The sequence below is a fragment of the Barbus barbus genome (assembly GCF_936440315.1).
Source record: "Barbus barbus genome assembly, chromosome: 20".
Classification (NCBI taxonomy): domain Eukaryota; kingdom Metazoa; phylum Chordata; class Actinopteri; order Cypriniformes; family Cyprinidae; genus Barbus; species Barbus barbus.
The window spans coordinates 8,349,609-8,368,418 of record NC_136748.1 but is presented as its reverse complement, the minus strand read 5'-3'; the positions used below and the strand labels follow the sequence as shown (position 1 = coordinate 8,368,418).

Below are 18,810 nucleotides of genomic sequence, written 5' to 3'. Positions count from 1 at the left end.
CTCCACATTTGTGAAGGAAATGTTTGGGATTTTTAGAAAATTACCTCAAATTACATAGATTATTGTAAAATATCTATCTATCTGTCCATCCATCTATCTATCTATCTATCTATCTATCTATCTATCTATCTATCTATCTATCTATCTATCTATCTATCTATCTATCTATCTATCTATCTATCTGTCTGTCTGTCTGTCTGTCTGTCTGTCTGTCTGTCTGTCCGTCTACCTGTCTGTCTCTATCTATCCATCCATCCATCTGTCCGTCTCTATCCATCCATCCATCCATCCATCCATTAATCTGTCCGTCTGTCTGTCTCTATCTATCCATCCATCCATCCATCCATCCATCTGTCCGTCTCTATCCATCCATCCATCCATCCATCCATCCATCCATTAATCTGTCCGTCTGTCTGTCTCTATCTATCCATCCATCCATCCATCTGTCCATCCATCCGTCTACCTGTCCGTCTCTATCCATCCATCTATCCATCCATCCATCCATTAATCTGTCCGTCTACCTGTCTGTCTCTATCTATCCATCTATCCATCCATCCATCCATCCATCCATCCATCCATCCATCCATCCATCCATCTACCTGTCCGTCTACCTGTCCGTCTCCTATCTATCCATCCATCCATCCATTAATCTGTCCGTCTACCTGTCTGTCTCTATCTATCCATCTATTCATCCATCTATTCATCCATCCATCCATCCATCATCCATCCATCTGTCCGTCTACCTGTCCGTCTCTATCTATCCATCCATCCATCCATCCATCCATCCATTAATCTGTCCGTCTACCTGTCTGTCTCTATCTATCCATCCATCCATCATCCATCTGTCCGTCTACCTGTCCGTCTCTATCCATCCATCCATCCATCCATCCATTAATCTGTCCGTCTACCTGTCTGTCTCTATCTATCCATCTATCCATCCATCCATCCATCCATCCATCCATCCATCCATCCATCCATCCATCCATCTACCTGTCCGTCTACCTGTCCGTCTCCTATCTATCCATCCATCCATCCATTAATCTGTCCGTCTACCTGTCTGTCTCTATCTATCCATCTATTCATCCATCTATTCATCCATCCATCCATCCATCATCCATCCATCTGTCCGTCTACCTGTCCGTCTCTATCTATCCATCCATCCATCCATCCATCCATCCATTAATCTGTCCGTCTACCTGTCTGTCTCTATCTATCCATCCATCCATCATCCATCTGTCCGTCTACCTGTCCGTCTCTATCCATCCATCCATCCATTAATCTGTCCGTCTACCTGTCTGTCTCTATCTATCTATCTATCTATCTATCCATCCATCCATCCATCCATCCATCCATCCATCCATCCATCCATCCATCCATCCGTCCATCCATCCGTCCATCCATCCATCCGTCCATCCGTCCATCCGTCCATCCGTCCATCCATCCGTCCGTCTACCTGTCTCTATCTATCTATCTATCTATCTGTCTGTCTGTCTGTCTGTCTGTCTGTCTGTCTGTCTGTCTGTCTGTCTGTCTGTCTGTCTGTCTGTCTGTCTGTCTGTCTGTCTGTCTGTCTGTCTGTCTATCTATCTATCTATCTATCTAATTCTAGAATTCATAATTCTAGTGGTTATGAAATGCTGCCTCTTATGATAAATTATATTGAAGGCCTCTAGTTGCTAGAAGTCTTGATATGCCTTTTCAAGTCTCAAAAGCTTATTTCACACCATAACATGGTATGCGACTCAGAAAAGACTTGTGTTAAGCACTAGTGAAGCCGCTGTCCAAGGTGCTGATCTACATCCTGCACATCCAGATTCTATAATGCATCAGTTTGGAAATAAAATATGGAGTGTGTCGTCACATTGTATGTTACATTTATGAACACGTCATCTTTTCCAACAGAGCATGCATTTCTCTGGCCTCTAAAAACCGGACCATTGGCAATGCTGCTAAAAGTCAGGTATGAAATGCTGTTCATTTCATGCTTTCTAATTTATTAACCTTTGAAATGTTTTCTAATAATAAAAATAGGTGGGACATTAACCAATAAGCATGCCCTCTACAGATCATAACTAACTTTAAGAACACGGTTCACGGCTTTAAGAAGTTTCATGGTCGAGCGTTCGATGACCAATTTGTTCAAGGGGAAAAATCCAAGTCGCCTTACAGCCTTCATAAACTGGACAATGGCGGCACTGGAATAAAGGTGATATACTGTGTTTTGCCATCACTTTGAAAACTGTTTTGCTATTATAGATCACCGTGCCAAAATTTAAGTTGTTTTGGACAAAAACATGCAAAAAATGCATAGACAAAACGTGAATAGTTGTGTGCAAAAGATTCTTTTAGGAATCCAATGTTCTCAAGAAAAAAGCAATAGTGTGAAACTTCTAGAATGTTGAACATGCTAGAGATTGTCTTACATTTGCATGGTCACAGGTGCGTTATCTGAATGAGGACAAGGTGTTTACCATCGAGCAGATGACTGCCATGTTGCTCACCAAGCTGAAAGAAACTTCTGAGCACGCCTTGAAGAAGCCTGTGGTGGACTGTGTGATATCTGTGAGTGCTTCTAAATCATTGAACCTAGGATATTTTCAGTGGTGCTCTTGACATGGCTGTCATCTCTTTGACATCTTTGGCTTTTCTCCAGGTCCCCAGCTTCTTTACGGATGTTGAAAGGAGATCCCTGATGGATGCAACTCAGATTGCTGGGCTGAACTGCTTGAGGCTAATTAATGACACAACAGCAGGTCAGCAACATTAAGCTGTTGATTTCGTATTTTTATGTTGTCATTATAATAAACAGAAAAAGGCAACGTAAAAAATGGTAGCATCTAAATTAACTGGTTTTAGAGTAATTTGGTTATAGAGTAACTATTTGCAGTAATAATGCTGTTGGCCAGTGCTCCCTGTTGGGTAGCTAAACAGTTGTTTGTGTTATGCACAAGTAGTTTGAATAACTGTGTAGAGTGTTTTTTTTCTTCTAACTTCTCCTTCAGCCATTTCATAGCAACAATTTCAAGCAGGATATTAGCTACTACAAAAAATAAGTAATCATAAATAGGCTATTTAATTTTCATAGTAACTCAGTAGTTTGAAACCAGCCAAAGTTAGTAAGGAATAATGTATCAGCTGGTTATTATCATAAAAAGTAAAAAAATTATTAATAACCAAGCCCATTGTTAGCAATACCAGTTGATTAAAAATACATAAAAAGTGGTATTTTGCACAGATAATGTCATAGTATCATGTCCACAAATAGGCTAGAGGTTGGAGAGTACTGTGTGCACCACTGAGTTTATTGAGACACAGCCAAACATAAGTGCTAATAAACAATATATTACTACTGTTTCTCTTCTGTTGATGCACTGTGCTCAGGTCATATTGGATTTTGTAGTTGGAGTTGTTGTGATTCCTCCAAGATTCCGATTCGGAACTCTTGGCTTGGGAGGGCGTTCCATTTAAAAAGTTCCTACTGGGAATTTGGAATTTACAACTTCCGAATATAAATGGAACACAGCATAAGAATCCATTAATTTGTGACCATGTTTGATTAATTAACTTGTTTAGTGAAATTTAACCAAGAGCCACTTAACCACAGCAATCTAACCAACAAAAGGTAACAAATTAGAACAAAGTGACCAGTAGTTCTATTTTGTTCCCTTTTTTTTAGTTAAATCATGGCCCCTTATTTTAATTGTTAAATTGTGGCGACGTTGTGCTAATTTGTTTCCATTTGTTGCCAATTTGTTTGTTTTTTAATAATGACCATGTGAAGTCCTTTATTTGGGTTCCATTGATGTTAATAGTACAATAGATATACAGAATTGTTGTTTAAAACATTAATTGGATATTTTGACTAATGCCTTTTAGAAGTACTCTCAACTCTGTCGATTATTACAGTCCACAAGGCTTTTCACAAATTGTTATTTTTTGCTATTCTTGTTGCAGTGGCCTTGGCCTACGGCATCTATAAACAGGACTTGCCAAACCCAGAGGAGAAACCCCGTAATGTTGTGTTTGTTGACATTGGGCACTCATCTTATCAAGTCTCCATTGCTTCCTTTAACAAGGGAAAATTGAAGGTCTGTGTTATTCATATCTTTTTATGGGATATCTTTACATCAAAGAATCCTTCACAAAGGTATTATCAAACTCTTCTTTCTTTCAGGTGTTGGCTACAGCATTTGACCCGTATTTGGGCGGATGCAACTTTGATGAAATACTTGTGGAATATTTCTGCGAAGACTTCAAAAACCGTTTCAAACTCAATGTTAAAGACAACCCAAGAGCTCTTCTAAGGCTCTATCAGGAGTGTGAGAAACTGAAGAAACTCATGAGTGCAAACTCTTCTGATCTCCCTCTCAACATAGAGTGCTTCATGAATGACATTGATGTCCACGGGAAAATGAACAGGTCATTCAATTATTTTTCAAAGTTTTGCTCCACAATTTTTATTGGCTGTTGTAATTAGATGCAAAGTGTTGTGAAATGAAATATATGCAAATGAAGCTTTTCAGGCTTAATAGAAAATAGTTGGATTGATGGTTTGAGCAGAAACATGTCATTGTGATTGGACACAGGCTTCAGTTTGAAGAGATGTGTGCTCATCTCTTGATGAGAGTGCAGGCGCCATTGAAATCGGTCATGGAACAATCAAGTAAGCAGCAGACGATGGCCCAGTTCACCAATGAATCAATCAATTTAAATCCATTGCTAATTTGCATTCGTCCTGGTACAGAGCTTAGCAGAGACGAGATCTATGCCATTGAGGTGGTGGGCGGAGCCACCAGAATCCCAGCCATAAAGGAGAGAATCTCAAAGTTCTTCGGTAAAGACATCAGCACCACACTGAACGCAGACGAGGCTGTAGCACGCGGATGTGCGTTACAGGTAAAACAGACTCTTACAGGTGACATATCGTGAAATTCTGACTTTTTCAGTGTTTAAGTGAACTAATATGGCTTTAAACTAACTCGTTTAAACTAATATGGCTTTAAAGGGTTAGTTCACCCAAAAATGAAAACTCTGTCATTAATTACTCACCCTCATGTTGTTCCAAATTCGTAAGACCTTCGTTCATATTCGGAACACAAATTAAGATATTTTTTATAAAATCTTAGAGCTCTCTGACCCTCCGTAGACAGCAATGCAACTGCAATGTTCCCAGGTACGGAAACGTAGCAAGGACATCGGTAAAATAGTCCATGTGACATCAGTGGTTCAACCGTAATTTATGAAGCTACGAGAATACTTTTTGTGTGCAAAGAAAACAATAGTAACAATTTATTCAACAATTCTTTACCCCGAGTTACCGTCTTCCACCATTTTGGCCTGTACCCCAGAACGTAATCAACATGCGCGTCCTCTCTACTGAACGTAAACAGCGCTGATTACATTGATTACGTTTAAAGAGACATGCATGAAAACAGTGTTCTACTTCCACTCAAAATAGGCATTTTCAAAATAATATAATAAATGATCTGTGGGGTATTTTGAGCTGAAACATCACAGACACGTTCTGGGGACACCTGAGACTAATGTTACATATTATTAAAAGGGGCATAATAGGTATAAAATTCATGAAGCTCTATTAAAAAAGACCATAATCTGAACAAATCCATCAATAGCACTTAAAATGGCCTTGATAACAGGCATTATTGATGTCAGCACAGAAACAGCAGAGGTGTGAGAGTGTGATACAGAACAGTTGAACAATACTTGTGCCAGTTCCCTTGGGAGTCTGTGGATTCTGTGGGAGAGGTGTAGAAACAAGATGAAATCTGGGTGATGCATGCATGATTCCTTGCACTAATACCCTATTTAGACAGCTTATGTAACTGCGTTTGCTTGTATATCATACATGTTTATTTTTGTGTGTGTGTGTGTGTGTGGTAAGTGTGCAATCCTGTCTCCAGCCTTCAAAGTCCGAGAGTTCTCCATTACAGACGCGGTTCCCTTCCCAATTACTCTTCGCTGGAAGTCTCCGACAGATGAAAGTGTCGGGTAAGAGCCTTCACATTTAAACCCTTATACTGTTTGAATCCAGTGCAGGTATCTGAATTAAGCATATTGTGTCCCAATAATTCTCTTTACAAAGTGATTATTTGTTGTGCTCACTAAGCAAAGCATAACTTAAAGTTCAGGATTTGAACAAACCACCAACCTCAAGAATCAGCGATGCATCCAATCATGCGGCTTATTGCGGAGAGGTGTGATATTACATTTCTTGGCAATCACAATTTGATTTGCACCTGGTGGGCCATAAAAAGACTTACATGGCAGAAGGGACCCAAGCCATCTAGGCATGAGAAAATAAGCAACCTAGCAACCAACCATATCATCCTAGCAAATACATAGTACTTTGCTGAAAACCACTGGAAAGCAGCCACATACAGTAGCAAGGAAACAATTCAGCATTGTGGCAGCATTACTTACATTTTAGTCAGGAAATGAAAAATATCTAGTGTATTTATTTGCATAGCTGGGGTAATTTATATATCTTATATTATCTTTATATAAATCTTAGCAATAAATGTATCCATCTATTAACCTATTTTAATAGCAAGCGCGGCGTCACATGCTCAATTGTTAAATGTGTGGGATGTGTTTTTGATATGAGCTGTCAACTCTACAAATATGCTAATTATAATATATAGTGATATGTATTATGTACACTGAAAAAATAATAACCTAAAAATTTAAGTAAAAAAAAAAAATATTTTGCATCTCTGAATGAATACATTAATGTATGCCATCAAAATGTATTTTTATGAGTTAAATCAGGCAGAAATAACTCTTTAAGTTGACAATTGTAGGTTGCCACTTTGTGCAGTGTAGTATAATAATGTCGTAATGCTTAATATTTGAAACAACACATTAAATATTAAATTATAGGGATGTAACGATTCACTCAACTCACGATTCGATTCAATTCACAATTTTTTTTTTTTTTTTTTACAAAATGAGATTTAAGACAAATTATAAATTAAATGTGTCCTTTTATTATTGCTTGGACAAAATGCAGCACGTTTCTTTGTGAAACTGAAATGGAACACTATAATAATATACTAATATAGCATGTGCATATTGTTGCTCTTTTGTTGGTTTTGATTGCTTCTATTTGTAAGTCGCTTTGGATAAAAGCCTCTGCTAAATAACAAAATGTAAATATAATGTAAATGTAAATAAAAAACTAAATTGAAATTTTAAAACAAGCTCCAAATCAAATAGATAACACAAATAAAAGAAATCTCTTCATATAAACAAAATAAGGCTTTGTCTGTGCTCTTTCCATTTAAAATTAGAGGCGAACCACTGCATTTTAATCATGATCCAAACAAAAATACTGCATACATGCAACATGAGCAGTTTTTAATCTAAATTACATTTGGATAATTTCGAAATTTGAAGCAAAAACAGAATGGTCTGGCTTCAGTTTTATGAAACTACTGTATACATAAAAAATATCTGCATGAAAAGATGGTTCAGCAGGCGGCGCTTTAAGTGTTTCCTTGGTTTCCGCTGCACTTATGAACTGTAATATGCATTATACAGAGGCAAGATGAAGAGGAAAAAAATACCATCTAAACTTTTCTAAAGACAGTAAGTTCCTCTCAGACATACAGTCATATAAACTCCTACCCCTAATTGAATCGCGATTTGAATCGTCACACATATATGAATCAATTTTCAGCCAGCTCGCGGTTAATCGTTACATCCCTATTAAATTACATATTAATTTAAGTATTCATAATTTAATAAGAAAAGATAATTAAAATAAATGTAATAATAAATAAAAACAAATAAATATTTTTTAGAACATTTTTCAAGAATTTTAATTCCTTAAAGTTTTTTTTTTTTAGTAATTTTTACTAACAATTAAAATAGAAATTTTGTACGAATTAAACAAATAAGGAAAAAAGGAAATTATTGATACATCATTTTTGTTTGCTAATTGCTGCAACTGTTGCACAGGTGAGTGACAGGTTGCTTGGGGGAGATATTGAAAGATTATGAAATCATTGATCATAAATATTTCACAAAAGAAATACGTTATTTTTGATTTCATTGTGACTCTAAGAATGAAAATCTTTCTCGTCTTCAGGGAATGTGAGGTGTACAGTAAGAACCATGCAGCACCTTTCTCCAAAGTCATCACCTTCCACAAGAAGGAACCTTTTGACCTGGAAGCATTCTATAGTTCTCCACATGAGCTGCCCTATCCGGATAGCAGAATAGGTATGTATTATTGTGTGGCATCTTCAGTATCATGTTGATTACTATCTGTAATGGCATTCTTAAACCAGACTTTATTTAAACTCCTATATCAGTTTGGAATGATTCACTTTAGTCTGATTTAGTCGGCTCTAGCCTAATTTACGACTAAAATGAGAACTAATCACTCTGGTGCGAAGCACAGGGGACCCTTAAATAGTCGTTCATGGCCTCATTTAATTAAGAATGCCCTCAGCATTGTGATCCATTGTGTCCGAGCACCTGTTATATCTTTAACACACTAACTGAAGTGGGTTTGGGTCAGGCCTAATCTCAGGGGGGTGTCACAGAGGTGTCAAAATACACCTACCAGCCAGGTAATTAGGACTGAGACATGACGTCCCCTAAGCTATAATTCCCTTCACATCATACACCCTCTTCATATTGAGTGTAATGCATGTCAGTGTGTGAGGGCCTAATACACCCCCCCCCCCCATATGGCAGGGTCAGAAATTAACTTTTCATTTATGGGGCGATATTTTCCCCAAACCTATTTGCCTTTTTTTTTAAAGTGAAGGTGTTTGTTTGTTTAGGAAATACCTGTAAAATAACAGTGTTTTTTTTCCATAAAACATTTGATAAAATTTTCTGTAAAGGTTTTTGCACTGTATTTAAATTTGGATATTATACTTTAATTTAAAAATTTTTGTTTAGCAGCTATTGCTGCCAGTCATTTGACCTTTTTATGATTTATATTATTTAGTTATTATTATCGCCATTATTTTTGTAATTCTACATACGTTTCTGTGTCATTTACGAAAAATACGCTATAAATAATACAGTATTTTTCTGTATAAAAAATGAGAATTACTGTAATGTGTCGATAATACTTAGTAATTTTACAGAGTTTTGCGTACAATTTAAAGTGAAGGAAAAGAGTTATTTTCTGTATAAATAGGATTTTTTCAACACTTTTCATTCATTTTCACATTTCACTTTAATCACAACCGTCGTAATAGATTTTGTTTAATTGTGCAGGGACAAACCCCCCCCCCCCGGTCTTGAATTTGGGGGGCATTTTTGTTCATTTTGGTGGCAATTTTGCATGTGGATTGATTGAAAGAAAGTGCTAAATGCAGTTTTTCTGTTGCGGTCAGGCCGCTTTACCATACAGAATGTTATGCCGCAGCCTGATGGGGACAGTTCAAAGGTCAAGGTGAAAGTGCGTGTGAACATGCACGGCATCTTCAGCGTGTCCAGTGCCTCTCTGATAGAGAAGCAGAAAGGAGAGGCAGAGGATGTGCAGATGGACACAGAACCGACTGTACAGAATGAGGGCAGGCCTGAGGAACAGGTAGGAGACACTGATTGGCTAAATGTATTCATTCTTTGGGTAAATAAGTTTTTGCCATTCCGTTGATAATGAGACTGTCGAGAGAAATATTTGAATGATTAGTTCAACCAAAAATGCTAATTTTGTCATAATTTGCACATTGTCTTGTTGCTGAATGACTTTCTTTGTTCCTTGAACATGAGTAGATACACAGGCACAGCATTAGGGTTCTAATCAGAAGAGTGTTTTTGCTCTTTGTCACTAATTTAAGCTCACTGCGTTTGGCACTGGAAATGACACCTCTGTCCTAGAGGAGGAGGACTGTCATTCTTGCGTTAGGGGTTACTTTATTTAGCTTACCAGGGTTCTGACATGCCATCAACAGCTGTAATTTGGCACAGTAGTTTTTAAACTAGGTCAAAATCTAAAATATCTTAATATGCTGGAAGGTAAGTTACTGGTCAGGTGCACAAATATCATATCAGTCAATCAGGACATATACTGTGCACTGTGTTAAAGTAATGCTAGATGTAACACATGTTGGCATCATTTATATTTGTCTAAAAAGTAGTTTCAAGCATTTAGATTTTTTTATGGGAAGCCTAAAATCAATGTTCCCAAATAACAGATTGTGTATGTATTTAGAAAAAATCTTGGTTGGTTTTGATTTTTTATGTGTTTGAAAGCACCTTAGGCTCATCAAGGTTGCATTTATTTGATCAAAAGGACATTAAAAACAGTAATATTGAGGAATATTATTACAATTTAAAATAATAGATAATTTTGTAAATAGATAATAATGTATAGATCATTTTATAAAACTGAATCAATCTAAATGTATTCCTGTGACAGCAAAGCTGAATTATTATTAAAATAATGTTATTGTTATTGGAAATAATTCTTGTTATATAAATATTATTATCAATGCTATTATCAATATTTTTAGGGAAAACTAATGTATATAGTTTTCAGGATTTTTTGATGATTAGTGGGTTCAAATGTACAGCATTTATTTGAAATCTTTTGCAACATTGTAAATGTCCTTACTGTCACTTTTGATCAATTTAATGCATCCTTGTCAAATTAATTACAAAAAGCACTAATTTCAATTATTCAAGTATGCAATTGTTACGAGGTCCGACAAAAGCTGCACCACCACAGCCAATTTTCGACCCGCACAATTCAACTAAACACACGGGGATTTATTACAATCAAGGAGCACCTTAACCCCGCCATAATAAGGTGCCCGGAGTCTCATCTCCCGCTTCATCAATTAAATAATATAATAAGCCATCGGAACCCAGAAGTATAACCAGAAAAGTGTTTATTAATTACATAAACTTAGGAGACAAAACAAAATAATATAAGCTGAGAGCTTCGGGAGAGGGAATAGCCAAAATAACAAACCAAACTCAAACTATCTACCGTTTTATACCTCTTTCCTTCCCAAGAATAAAGAATAAAATAAACAACATAGTCTTACCTCCCTGCTAGCCTCAAAACAGGAGAAAACGGAAGGAAAACAAATAAAAGGCACCCACCTCCCTACATGCGTCTCCTTTTGTTACACAGGTGATTCAACAAATTCTCACATTATGAATATAAGCCAGGTTTCGAATAGCGTCTAAGATGCAACAAATCTTAGAAGAGACTTAAAACAACCACGAAGCCGGGAGAGAGGAGAGCTCGTCGAGGAAACATCCAAACATGCTTAAATCCAAGCCGCCATGCCACTTCTGACGTCATCGTAATGCCGTGCACCTGTACGCGCTCTAACAAGCGCCGCTAGGAGAGGAAGAGAGAGAGAACCACAACAATAACAAAACCACATGCACGAACACAACATTCATCAAAATCATTAAATTAAACAACGTAACAGCAATACAATACAGATTACTGCACAAGGCTACACAGACTAATAATACATAATGCATGAAGCAAAATGTAAGATGTTTTGAAGCAGAATACCTCCGCTCCGTTACATGCTTTGTCATTCATTTTAAGGCTTTATTTGTTTGTTTTGTGAATGCGACAGCAGGATGTCTGTATTGCAGTGATTTCTATGGCTCTCAGCCTTAGCTGATCAATGGTCCTTTTATGAGGAATATTCAAAACAAGCAAATATATTCAGCACTGTGAGCTTTGAAAAATGAATTTTGTGGACAGTGACGCTGCAGAATCAGATCACTCATGCTGTGTTTACACTTTTGTTAACAGAATAAAATGCAGGTGGATCAGGAAGGCCAAGGAGAACAGCCCACTGAAGAGGAAAAGATGAATAACTCTGGTAGTAAGGTACAATTTACCTTAACAATATATGCAAATAAATTCTCACATGCTGTTTATTGCTATCCATCCATCCATCCATCCATCTGTTTCTTGATAACTGTTATTATCTTTTCAATTTTCTTATTTTCTTAAAGGATGGTGATAAACAAGATCAAGGTGCGAGCAGTAGCAAAGCCAATTCAAAAGTGAAGAGTGTTGATCTGCCCATTTTGTCCAACACCACCCGACAGCTGGATCAAGATGTGCTCAACAACTTTGTTGAATATGAAGTAAGTCATAATTCACTTTCAGTCTGCCTCAGTTCCCTGGAGAGCATGTGGAGTGTTGCGATTAATTTAACTCAGCTCAGTTCAGTTGAAAGCAGCCCTCTTTTTCCACCATCTGCATTTTTGATTCTCATCTCAAATTAGAGCCCCATTTTCTGCTCTTTAGGCTGAATTCATTTAGTTTTGTATGTACTCACTTTATCTGTCTCTTGGTAGCTACTGTTTAGAAAACTTGCCAGCTAAATCAACTGTATCTTGTTGTGCATGTTGCTAAACTCATATGAGGGATTTAGCGTTTGCCCTAAATATCCATGACAGAGCTCAATTCAGACCTCAGGGAAAAGACATTAGTAGATCATTTCGTCAGTGAAGCCACAGCACAGCTCTAGGATTTCTAGTCATGTCCTACTATACTTACTAGTTCATTCTTTAGCTTTAAAAAAAGCTGTGTAATCTCACACGTTAAAACTCTTTTATCAAATCTGAATTTTGGCATTACAGCTTTATGCTATTGTATTTTTGTTAGTCAACAAAAAATCACGAATTGACAAAATACTGTACGTTCTTGGTCTTTTTGTGCACAATTCATCTGTGCTTGTGATTCCAAAGCAGGAAATGTTTGTCTTTGTCATTTTTATTCAAAAACTAAATTTGTCTAATGTCACCTAATCCAACTGACAGATGTTGTTAAGGTTTCATAACATATTGCATGTACACATTTATAATTATGAAAATGCAATTTAAAACATTTAAAATGTATTGACTCTAAATGTAAAATTTAATAACAGTAGTTAAATTATAATTAAAGTACTATTATAACAAAGCCCTCTTTCTAAAAATGACAGATTGATGATGAAAGTGTAATCTCACAAGATTTGAAGTGCACATTCAGTACAGTTGAGCACAGTTATTTTTCACAAGGGTATGTTTGATGTCTCATTTATAATCTGAATAAGGTTGTACTTTATTTGAATTGTAATTTTGTAAATACCGAGTAATATTAGTTAAAAAAATGCACGTACTATAGAGTTAGGGGTTGCATTTATTTTACAGTACATGTACTTACAGTGTACCTACCTAAGAAAGTATTGGTAGTATAAGGTAACTGCATGGGGTAGGGTTAGGTTTAGGGGTAGGTTCAGGGTAAGTACCTAAATAAGAACATAGAATGTACATGAGTATAAGGACTGTTAAATAAAAGTGCTACCGAGGGTTTGATTTAAGGTTAGTTGTATGTAATTATGCATAATTTACTGCAATTACTATAGTAAGTATATGTAATATGCAACAAGGACACTGTAAAATAAAGTGTGACCCTAGATAATTATAGGGTTTGATAATTTTTGTGACTTAATAGGGTGAAAAGTTACATTGATCCAGTTTGTTAATATATATTCACTGCATTCTCTCTTACAGAAAAAAATGATCATACAGGACAAGCTGGAGAAGGAGAGAAACGATGCTAAAAATGCTGTGGAGGAGTATGTTTACGACCTGCGAGACAAACTGTGTGGCATCTATGAGAAACATGTCACTGAAGATGTGAGCACATAATCTCTTTGTTATCTGGAGCTGTTGTTCTCAGTCAAGACACTTGGGGGTTTATGCTTTGTTTTCTGTATAATCTACCCCAATTCTGCAGTTTACAAAATCTCAAATCATTTTATACTCGGAACAGAACATTTTAAATACTCAGCTACCAAAATGGAGCTCAGGTAAGACTTACTATGTATGTGTGTTGATGTTCTTCCTTTGCAGGAAAGTAACCGACTCACCATAATGCTTGAGGACACAGAGAACTGGCTGTATGAAGAAGGAGAAGACCAGGAGAAAGAAATCTATCAGGACAAACTGTCTGAACTCAAAGTAGGTGCTTTAGTGTTCGGATCAAGCATGTTTATTACAGTTGTGACATTTTGCTTTATTTATACATTCATTTAGTTATATTAATTTTCTCTTTGCAAGATTTTTAACATTTAAATAATTGATTAATTCTATGATTCAGTTTTCATCCCTGGAGCTTAAAAACTACATTTTTAAGTGCTTCAAATCCTGAAAGTACATCTTTAAAAAACTGCACTTGTAAAATATATGCTTCTAATAATATTAATTAAAAGGTGACCTGAGTTTACGTAACGTGAGCACACTTTCATGACTCTTTCTTATACTACAATACATCTTTATTTAATCGCAATTAACATCCAGTTAAGTGTATGAATATCTTACATTCATTTTGCACATAGGTATATTCCTTTAAATTATAAAAGTAGTCTGTAATGCACGATTATGACAAAAATAATAATTGTCGATTATTCTCTTAAAACTGTAATTGTGATTATTAATTACAATTATCACAATTTATATTGAATGCTGTTTTGAATAGCTTTATACCATTGTTTGATGTCAACTATACAATGGTTTGGTTTCTTTAACTAAATAAAAATATGCATGGTATTATAATGTGTTAATGTAAAACTAAAACAATGGGAAAAACCCTTAAGATAACTTGTAGAAAGAACGAAAACACACTTCTTAAGCATGCAAAATAATGTAAGTGGACTTTTTTTCTTGCAATTGTGCCTGATAACAATTACGAAATTGTGTCATCTGTAATTGTAATTACGATTAGAAATTCGATTAATTGTGCAGCCCTAGTCTGTAACAAGTTAACTTTTTAAAAGTATGCTAAAGTGTGCTTCTTTTGGGTCAGTTCGTCAAATGAAAAACTCTTTTGCATGAAAAATGTGTTACAGTAGGATGTTGTCTTTGTCTTTTGTAGAAGCTTGGTGAGCCCATTGAAGAACGGTACAGAGAGCATGAGGGTCGACCCAGAGCGTTCGATGAGCTAGGAAAGAAAATTCAGCTTTTTATGAAGGCGGTGGACGTGTATAAACAGAAGGTAAGCTGTAATGCTTCTTGCCTGTTGTGTTTGTATAAGCCTTGGAGTGATGTACAACCTCCTTTTTTATAGACACTAATTGGTTTTATTTGGGATTACTCCTTTGCACAGATCTACTGGCCTAATTACTTTGATAACTTACACTTTTCTCATCATCTACAAGTTATTTAATGTACCTTTTTATGTCTCCCACTATTTTCGGGGTAAAGTTTTCACTATTTTCGAGTGTTTGCCTTTGTATCAGTTTCTTTGGTCATTTATGTTGTTATTACAAGGTGATATCTTTGTCAGATTAATAGTGTTTGTAACAGCAATATTTAGCATTGTTCAGATTGGCTCTTTTATTCTTAAGAACATTTTACATTAATTGATCATATTCATCTTAATGATCGTCATCAATATTGATGCACTTAAAGATAATATCATATTTAGCACTGAAAATGAATTTACTGAATGAATGGGAGCTGAGATGCATTAAATGCTGTGGTCATGTCTGCCGTTTGACCAGCAGGACGAGCGCTACCAGCACTTGAGCTCTGAGGAGATGGGTGTTGTTGAGAAGAGTGTGAGTGAAGCTTCAGGCTGGATGAATGCAAAGATGAACGCCCAGAGCAAACTCGCAGTCGCTCAAGACCCAGCAGTCAGAGTAGCAGAGATCATTCAGAAGATTCAGGTTTGTGCACTTTTACAGGAAAAATACAGTCAAGCTGCATGTCACAATTACATTTTGCCCCGTCATTAGAACGATCATACCAGTTTCTGTAATAAATAATGAAGAAGCAGGCATCTCAAAAAATCATGTCCAACTGACATTTAAACAAGGACATTATATTTAGCATAAAGAAAATGAAGCCTGAAAAAAGGCCAAAAATATATTATTTTCATGACAGGTAGTCACTTTGCATGCAAAAAGTCTTTACTGTAATGATTGAGGATAATGATTTTTTGTCTTTATTCTGATTCAGGGCAAAAACTGTAATATATTTTACTTTAAAATTGCATAAAATTACATAAAAGAAAGCAAATACTACTGTGATGCATAAATACATAAATAATTAAATTTAAATATTTACAGTATATATTTAGCATGAGATATTTCACATTACGGTAATGAAAATTTGTGGGGAAAATGTTTTATTTTTTACTTTAAATAAAGAGCAGCAACACAACACCATACTATCATGATGAATAATTCGAAAATTAAATTAAAATTGATAGTATCCTCACAATATACAGTATAGGCTTCAACATAGTAATATAGGACTTTTATTTTGTCAGACACTGTCTAGTTTCACGTTTTACTTTATTCAAATCACTGATTGGACAGGTAAATAAAATAGTTATTGTACTTATTTTACAAATAAAAGGCGGCAAAACAAATACAACCTTGATGTTTAAATTCTGAAAAGTTTTCAAATTATAATTTTTTTTTAAATATTAGTATATAAGTAACTTTTATTTTGACAGAAGCAGTGTTCTGTAATTAAATGAAATATTTATTGTATGTATTTTGTCTTAAAGTAATGGGAATTAGAATTTTTTACATTATGGCAATGACAATTTGCGGGGAAAAATTATTTTGAAAACAATGTCTGAAACAATGTGGTTAAAATGTAGATTCTCATAGTTCAAAAATAAGCAATAAGCTTCTATTTTTAATGAAGCAAAGCACAGTTTATTCATTTTTACTATGCGATCTCAACGTGACGTCACTGACAGGCTGTGTCCGGTTCTTTCATTAAGAGTCCTCATATTGTGGTACTGGCTGACAACACTCCCTACTGTATCATTTAATAAAAAGCAATTTATATAAACATCAATCCATCTGTTTTGTGTTGAAATGCAGGAATTAGATGATGTTTGCAATCCTGTCCTCAACCGACCCAAACCCAAAACCGAAGAGCCCGTAGAAGAGGGAGACCAAAACAACGGGGCACACAACGGCCCCGCAGCACAGCAAGGTGCCGACAGCAAAGGCAATCAGCAGACGAAGCCTCCATCTGGAGAGATGGAGGTGGACTGAGCTCTTCCGCACTCAACCATCTGATTCTGCTGCCATTCTCACTTAAGCCACTATTAAACCTTTTCGACTCACACCGAACCAATAGCTGGAACCATTCTCTTTGTGTCCACCACTCAGTTGGCTGTATTTGTGCATCTGTTTGTTGAAGTCTGCTCCTCTGTTGGTTTTCTCTTGTACCTATTAAGGGACTGGATCAGGCTGTCCTTCGAATGTTACAGCTGTATTGGAAATTGGACGTCCACTATAGGATCATATAGAATAGATGTAGTTCAATAGCTGAAACGATGCTGCCGCTCTTAACAAAAAGCTATCCCTAGAACAAAGTGATGCATTCTGGGAGACTCAAAGGCATTCTTGAGGTGAATCATATCACTTGGTAACTTGTTATGGGAACATGAATCAAAATACTGTTTGATCAATCGATAAGATTGAGGTAAAACAAGCAAATATGTATGCAATACATATAAATATATGGTTTATATTTGTATTTAATATATACATTTCCAAAGGATGTGTTGTCTAGAGCCTGTAAATATTATTTTAGTAATTTTAATTTATGGGTGCTTAGATATAGGTACACTCCTGTTGTTGACATTGCAATGCTTTCAGCTCCGTAGTGTCATATGAAAGTAGAACGTACTGAGCCGGTCATTACCTTTTTTCCCCCCCAGTTTTCATGCATTCCCATATCAAGTCTTGAGGTTTGATAATCACAAATAATAAAACATGCCTTTATGACTGAATGTGTTTGTTGCCATCTAAATTATTGCGCCGGTGCCCGAAATTTTACATGTAATTCTTTAGTCACAAAATCTAAACAAGAACAGGAGGGTTTATAGAAGTGTTAGAAACACTTATAGGACTTTAATTAATTAATTTTAATTTGATTTATTTTGTAAATACAGCCACAGGTAAATTGGTGTAATTTTTCATAAGACATTTTTAAATTGATGCGCCACAATAAGGTTTCCCAAACTGGGATTACTGGTGGGGGTTCTGAGTTCATGTAAAGTTAATATTAATTCATAATTTTTTTTAATATATGCTTATTCATAAATACATAATTTTACATAATCAAAATAAAGCGCTTACTGAAAAGGTTGAAATATTTTGTTTAACTGTGAGTCATGTGACCTTTTAACTGACTTCAAAGAACCATGAATGTGTGAACATGAATATGTGTGTTGTTAAATTGAAATATGTGACCCTGGAGCGCAAAACCAGTCATAAGTAGCATGGGATTATTTGTAGTATTAGCCACTGCGTCAAAATGACCGATTTTTCTTTTATGCCAAAAATCATTAGGATATTAAGTAAAGATCATGATTCATAAAGATATTTTGTAAATTTCCTACCGTAAATATATTAAAACTTGATTTTTGATTAGTAATATGCTAAGAACTTAATTTGGACAACTTTAGAGGCAATTTTCTCAATATTTAGATTTTTTTGCACCCTCAGATTCCAGATGTTCAAATAGTTGTATCTCAGCCAAATATTGTCTGATCCTAAGAAAGCTTATTTATTCAGCTTTCAGATGATGTATAAATCTGTTTACCCTTATGATTGGTTTTGTGCTCCAGGGTCACTGTAATTTCAATCTCATTGGTAATTCAGATGATAAAAAGGTTTGTGCCACTTTTGCAATTATAAACAAGATCATATTATCATTAAATGGAATTATTCTTGAAATATACAGTACTTTAACTTGATATCGTGGTAGTAAATAAGACTTTTATTTTGACAGACGCTGATTTATTCTATAATCTGATCACCGATT

The 18,810-nt window shown here is 35.7% G+C and overlaps 1 protein-coding gene across 2 annotated transcripts in view; it reads left to right on the top strand.

Annotated features, from left to right (window-relative positions):
- The window catches only part of LOC306886680 (heat shock 70 kDa protein 4L-like), a 19,413-nt gene extending 1,642 nt beyond the window's left edge, over positions 1 to 17,771 (top strand). Inside the window, exons 2-19 of one of the 2 annotated variants that reach the window (XM_079443983.1) lie at positions 1,903 to 1,960; positions 2,066 to 2,206; positions 2,440 to 2,562; positions 2,654 to 2,753; positions 3,955 to 4,088; positions 4,175 to 4,419; positions 4,587 to 4,663; positions 4,745 to 4,896; positions 5,903 to 6,009; positions 8,111 to 8,244; positions 9,378 to 9,574; positions 11,771 to 11,848; positions 11,977 to 12,111; positions 13,525 to 13,650; positions 13,867 to 13,974; positions 14,888 to 15,007; positions 15,519 to 15,680; positions 16,854 to 17,771. In XM_079443983.1, the coding sequence (XP_079300109.1) occupies positions 1,903 to 1,960; positions 2,066 to 2,206; positions 2,440 to 2,562; positions 2,654 to 2,753; positions 3,955 to 4,088; positions 4,175 to 4,419; positions 4,587 to 4,663; positions 4,745 to 4,896; positions 5,903 to 6,009; positions 8,111 to 8,244; positions 9,378 to 9,574; positions 11,771 to 11,848; positions 11,977 to 12,111; positions 13,525 to 13,650; positions 13,867 to 13,974; positions 14,888 to 15,007; positions 15,519 to 15,680; positions 16,854 to 17,030 (2,374 nt within the window). In that variant the 3' untranslated portion in view covers positions 17,031 to 17,771. Of the gene's footprint in view, positions 1 to 1,902; positions 1,961 to 2,065; positions 2,207 to 2,439; positions 2,563 to 2,653; positions 2,754 to 3,954; positions 4,089 to 4,174; positions 4,420 to 4,586; positions 4,664 to 4,744; positions 4,897 to 5,902; positions 6,010 to 8,110; positions 8,245 to 9,377; positions 9,575 to 11,770; positions 11,849 to 11,976; positions 12,112 to 13,524; positions 13,651 to 13,866; positions 13,975 to 14,887; positions 15,008 to 15,515; positions 15,681 to 16,853 lie in introns of both variants that reach the window. The other variant, XM_079443982.1, reaches the window with a different exon arrangement.
- The last annotated feature ends 1,039 nt before the right edge of the window (positions 17,772 to 18,810 follow it).